The sequence below is a fragment of the Phodopus roborovskii genome, unplaced genomic scaffold (genome assembly GCF_943737965.1).
Source record: "Phodopus roborovskii unplaced genomic scaffold, PHOROB, whole genome shotgun sequence".
Taxonomy (NCBI): domain Eukaryota; kingdom Metazoa; phylum Chordata; class Mammalia; order Rodentia; family Cricetidae; genus Phodopus; species Phodopus roborovskii.
Genome location: NW_026126567.1, coordinates 5,640,950 through 5,646,949, shown reverse-complemented (window position 1 = coordinate 5,646,949; position 6,000 = coordinate 5,640,950). Strand labels below are relative to the sequence as shown.

General features: G+C 51.8%; 1 protein-coding gene across 1 annotated transcript in view; it reads right to left on the bottom strand.

Annotated features, from left to right (window-relative positions):
• Window positions 1–1,885: 1,885 nt before the first annotated feature.
• Window positions 1,886–6,000, bottom strand: part of St3gal1 (ST3 beta-galactoside alpha-2,3-sialyltransferase 1) — a 72,033-nt gene continuing 67,918 nt past the window's right edge. The window contains exon 9 of the mRNA XM_051202492.1: window positions 1,886–5,739. Coding sequence (XP_051058449.1) covers window positions 5,566–5,739 — 174 coding nt within the window. The 3' untranslated portion in view covers window positions 1,886–5,565. The remainder of the gene's footprint in view (window positions 5,740–6,000) is intronic.

The window sequence follows — 6,000 nt, the reverse complement described above, 5'->3', positions numbered from 1 at the left end:
ATTAAATATATACATATTTCATTATATATATATATATATATATGTATGTATGTATGTATGTATTTTTTTTTCTTTCCTATATGTGGTTGGTTGGACACAGGGACTCTGGGACAGAGGGCTGTCTGGGTAATTCCTTCTTGTATTTCCAGAACAAATACGCAAATATCTAAGTATTCAGAAACTTTTTAGTCCCTGAGGTCTTAGTTAGTCTACCAAACACAGGAGCAGCCTGGAGGGTCCTCTGGATTCTCCAAGAGTCTCTGGTCAGATGGGATGTCCAGAGGGTTGTGTGATGTCTAAGGTCCCTGCATGCAGGACGTGCCAGGAAAGTCCTGAAGAAATGTCTGTAGACCCTTAGTGCCTTCTGGCTAATGTATATTACAGGGACTTGGGTCTGAGATCTGGCATGGGTGTTGTGCAGGGGACAAAGGCAGGGAAGCAGGCATGGCCTTAGGGACCAACTACATCACACTGCCACCATGTGGCTGCTTGTCCATTGTGCAACTGAAGCCATAAGCCAGTCTAAGGGAACTGGGTCTCCAATGGAGTGTGTGTGTGTGTGTGTGTGTGTGTGTGTGATAGTGTGTGTGGTGCATGTGAAATGGTGTGTTTGTTGTGTTGTTTGTATGTTGTGTTTTATGATGTGTGTTGGGTGTACTGTATATATGTAGTGTGTGTTGCTATGATGTGTTCATGTATTGTACGTGTGAAGTGTGTGATGTGCTATGGTATGTGTTGTGTCTGTGTGCACTGAGTATGCACAGTATGTTGTGTGTATTGTCTCTGTGTGGTGTGTATTCATGTATGTCATGCATGCCTGTAGTTTGTATGTATATTGTGTATGTTGCCTGTGTGTTTTAATAATGAATAAGCATGACCCCTGGTGGAAAAAAATGGAAGTGATGGGAGAAAAGGAATTCTAGAGATGAAGAACCCTCGCGGAGAAGACGTGAACCTGGGAAGACAGGAGGCAGGGAAGGACACACAGGGAACAGGCATAAACTCAGACAGGATGGAGTCTGGCCGCCCTTCCTAGCGTGGCTGAGGTCCCTCTGTCCAGTGCCGGGTTCCTTGCTAAGCCTGTGCTAACTCGGTGCTTGGTGCATTGCATGTGTTTGTGTAACCCATACGTCACTGTCCCAGCTTTGTGCATGGAGGTCAGGCACAGAGAGGCTCAGCCTTACCCAGCCAGGCAGCACCCCCAGACTGCCTGGCTCTAGGGGGCCATGTGGAGATATCATACATGTTGTCTTGGAATATTTCAGAACCATCCGGTGAGTTCAGGGGTGGGGCAGCAGGATGGAGTAGGAAGCTAGCCTCATCTCTGCCTTCTCCTGCTTACCATCGTGGTGAGCTGGGTTGGGAGAGCAGTCAGAGCAAGCGAGGTGGCATGTAAACTTGGAAGGGCCACGCCTGTCACAAGGGAGGGACCACAGACAGACTCCTATCTCATACGACCAAGTTCCAGTTCAAGGCTTCTGGAAATATTGCTTTTAAAAAAATCCAAGTAAGAGTGATTGTGTCAACTTCAGAGCTGTCCTGTGCCTCACCCAGGGCGTGGCTCTCTCCTCTGCACACTGGGCTCCAGCCAAGCAATCAGGGCCACTTGCCTGTGTCCACCTTGGCCTTCTGGGATGTTTTGTTTCTGATCCCAGCCCCCTCCAAAGACTGGCAAGGTCAAGTAAACCTGATGGAGGGCAGGAGAGTCTCAGGGAGGGTAAGTAACCCACCACAGTCAAACAGCAAGGAACGGCTCCGGCTCCATTCTGTCTCCTGAACCCCAGTGGGGAGGGCAACATCCCAGGGGACCCTAGGAGGTGACTCATGCAGCCATTTCAGAACAGAACATCGCCACCCCCCCACCCCTTGAATAGAAACACACCCAAACAATAAAATAGCTCTTTTTATTCACTTTGATTCGGATCATTGGGGGAATACTCAACAATAAATAAAACAAAGCAGGGGCCTAGGGAGGCAGACTCGCTAACATCATTGGCTCTGCATTCACACCAATCAGGAGGACTACGAGATGGGCCAGGCACGAGAAAAACAAAGTGTAAGTGGGTGACACTGGGCCACGGGAAGCAAGGAAGGAAAAGCTCTCGGGAGGGAAAGTGCTTGGAAAACTTTGGCTCTGCAGGGGCCTTGGCAAAGGGCTAACCTGATTGTGCAGGGGTCTGGGGGTGCAGGAGGGACCCATGTCCACCTAGAAGGGCAAGCAAGATCCAGAGGAGGCTCTGGAGAAAGAGTTACAGCTAGTGCCCTGGAGGCAGACCCTGGGTAGGAGGAGCCAAGCTAGAAGCTAAGTGAGCGAGAGCCTGGAGGAGTGAACATAGGGTCCTCCCCTCCATGGAAGGAGGTCATCAAGTGGAAGCTGGAGGCTGGGCCTGGCTGAGGCTGCACGCTGTTGGGTTAATGACGCAGCTACTACAATCTGGGGCTGAAGGCCGCTCTGCTAAGTCTCTGACTTCTCTCGTCACCCTCCTGTTTCTTACACGTGCTAGGTAGCATCTAGGGCGCAAGAGAGGGTGACAACCAAGGGGAAAGCTGATGTTATCTCATAATTGGTAGCCAGGCTATGGTGGCTGAGCAGCTGAGGCCACATCTTCCGCACCTCGGGTGACTACGATGAAACCCGTGTCTCCAGCTGCCAATTCCTGCGCCCATGCAGCTGTCACTCTGGCGGGAAGTGGGCACCCAGGTCCTCTCCCGTCATGCACAGTGGTGGCTACTTTGAAGGGCACAGGTAAAGCCAGCCTCTGTGTTCTCAATCATCCACTGTGATCCCCACATTTGACAGGGAGGTCCTTTTCCCAGGAGGTGCCATGGGCCTCTAGCAGCCCCAAGTGGCCACAGTGGAGACTGCAGCACCCTCTGTACCCTTTTCCTTAAAGCCATCTCCAGACTTCCACAGCCCCAGCTAGTTCCTGGCCTCCTTATTCTAGCCATCCTGTCCTGTACTTCCTAGGGTCTGTTCCACTAGCTCAGTAAACATATGGTTTACTGGATGTTTCCTGATGCCCAAAAGCCAACCTAAGGCATCAGTGTCAGGATTTTCTTCCCTGGCTTGTCTCTTTTGGGAGCTAAAGGCTTCTCTCTCCCCTAAGAGTCTGAGGGCAGGGGCAGCTACTGGCATGAGAAACACCAGTCACTGCAGGCTAGTAGTCTGGGGTGCCGCTGAGACTCCTCTGGGTTCCCCTGGACTTAGCAGCTTCTCAGTCAGCTCTGTGCACAGCAGCCAGCCCAGGCTTGTTGGGAAAGGAAGGCCCTTCCTGTTCTCAGCCACCCACACCCCAAGGAAAGCTCCAATTACCTTAAACTAATTGGTGCACTTAATTCTGGCCATGGCGGACTGCGTTTTCTCCAGTTAAGAGCCCACTGATAACCCAGTGAGACACAGGAGACGGCTGAGTGTTATGGGAAAGGGAAATGATGGCTCCTTGGCTGGAGGGAGGGAGGAGAGTGAGAGGAGGAGCTTGCTGAGCTGTGCTCAGCTAGAAATGGTTACGCTGTCACTGCAGACACTTGCTCTTGTTCAGTAGAACCGTACACCTGAGCTGTCACCCGACGCCGGCATCCACTAATTCTGATTTGTCCAAGGGATTGACCCAAAAGTGCACAAACAAAATCTACCGAATGCCTCACACCCGGACCCTTGAGGAAGCCTCTCCAGAGCAAGGACCCCCACAAGAGCTCAGCCTTTTCAGCCCAGGGTCTTACATCAGAAAGATTTTTAAAAGTGGAACATCATGGTTCCTCCATTAAAAGCTTGGATGCTAGAACTGAACAAAAGCTACGGCAAAGCCACTCACAGGACAGACTCCTGGAAAATGGCAGTCTTGGTGTCTGCTCTTTGGTGATGCCCAGTGAATGGCCCAAAGCTGTGTGTGGCTCCTCATTGAGGCCGCTGAGTTCTTATTGCAGAGGGCAACCTGAACAGGGGAAGACCTTGAAACCCCCAAGATACCTCCTTCATATTCTGCCTTGATGAAGCTGCTGTGGTCTTTAGGGGATGTTTTTAACACAAACAGAGGTTTCTCTTAGTGAACATCTGCAAGGAGGTGACAGTTACTGCCCGGTGCACATTCACCCCTGTCTCAATTCCCTCACCAAGGAGCCAAGGAGTCATCAGTGAGGTGGGAGGCGTCCCAGGCTGAGTGAGTCCCCTCTGCATGAGGAAGATGGCAGGCCAGCTGTACCAGAAAAGGAGGTGACATGGGCTGTACAAAAGATCATCAGTCACAGTTCTGCCCACCAGAAAGCCCCTGCCCAGCTGTCTCAACGCGAGCGCACGCGCGCGCACACACACACACACACACACACACACACACACACACACACACACACACACCCAGGAAGCTCAGGGGCTTCCCTCCCCTTTCTGCTCCCACTTGCCAAGCAAGGCAACAAAAACCTCGCGAGCAGTGATGGGGAAGAGTGTGCAGACAGGGTCAGCTGAATTAACCAATCAATAAATAACAGCAAGTCTATAAAAGGAGGAGGGAAGGACGGACAAGAGCGAGAAAGGGCACATGCATTTCAGTCGTGGTCCTACGATGTCCCCATTGCGACCCCCAAGGACTCCAGGAAGGTGGCTGCTAGGGACTTAGCCCAGTGTTCAGGACTCCGGGGAAGATGCTGGTTGTTTAGTGGCCCCGAACCCAACGGTCTGAGGAAACAGAAGTGAGCACCCGTCCCCTGCCTGGCTCAGTCTGAGTGATGCAGAGTGTCATCTCAAAAGAGATTCTGACACTGGTGCAGCCCCCCCTTTTTTTTTCCAGTTGGGGATTTTGCTTCATGTCAGTCAAAGCATGCATTCCTTCCTCAAGTTCAAAGGCACATGGAAGTAGTCAGACTTGCTCTGGCCATCCGTATCACCGTGGAGGGGAATCACACAGGATGGTGAGGAGGGCTTCCCTCCTGTGGCTGGGTTTCTGTAGGAGAGCTCTGCAATCAGAAGCTTTGCCCGCCACCATCAGTGAGCTTTGGGAAGAAAGAGACAACGGGGATGTCATGTCGAGTGACAGGCCAGGCCTCATGCGAAGGAGAACAGCATCTTGCCCCTGTGCTGGTGTAGTCCAGTGTGGCTCTGCTCTGTCTCAACTGTCACAAACATCCCAGCCAGAGTCTGAGTTTGAGCATGAGGTTCACAGTTCAGTGGCAGCCCCCAAATGATTTCCAGGAAATGCCAACCTTTTCTTAACATAGGAATCTTCAGGATTTATTTTCCCCATGCCACCCCCACCCCAGAAATCAAAATATAACTGTCATTATTCAGAGGTTAGACCTTTCCCAGTATCTTCCCACTTTCCCCCAGCTAGGGGACAGCAGCAAGGAAGTGTTCCCTCCTTCGAGAGGTCTGAGACTTGCTCGGTGCCCTGGGAGAGTTGGACAGCTTTGCCAAATGAATGCTACCAAAATGAGGGCACAAGAGGCTGCCGGCAAGCCGGGGAACACCCCGAGTTCAGCCCTGGAAGCTTCTGGAACAAAATGGCTCCAGTGAGATGCTGCGGCTGCAAGTTGAGAGGTGAAGTGCGCCGTGTCCGTCCTTAACCAATCGCAGCATCATCTCCCCTTGAAGATGCGAATTTTGTTGATGGCTGCCAGGGTGGTTGTGACATTGTACTCGAAGTCGGCATCATGTACTCCAGTCTTTCGGAATGCGCCCGCAGATGGGTTGTTTTCCCAGTAGTGGTGCCAATTCCCTTTGCTGTCTGCCCCGAAGCCATACAGGTCCACCTGTGGGGCAAAGGCAAGGTGAGACCCAGATAATGTGACCATGGCAACAGGGGATTCAAGGGAGGAAGTTTATGGTAAACATAAACGGTTCAGAGGAACCCTCTTCAAAGAGCCAAAGCAAGTGGAGTAATGCTCAAGTCCAACCCCAGTCCAAACGCACCTTGGGGTGACCTTAGGTAGGTGATCCTGAGAGGGACTGAGCCTGCATTGGAGCTCCCAGGGGTCCCGAGAGAAGGTGGGGAGAGGGGCTTGGAAAGCGGC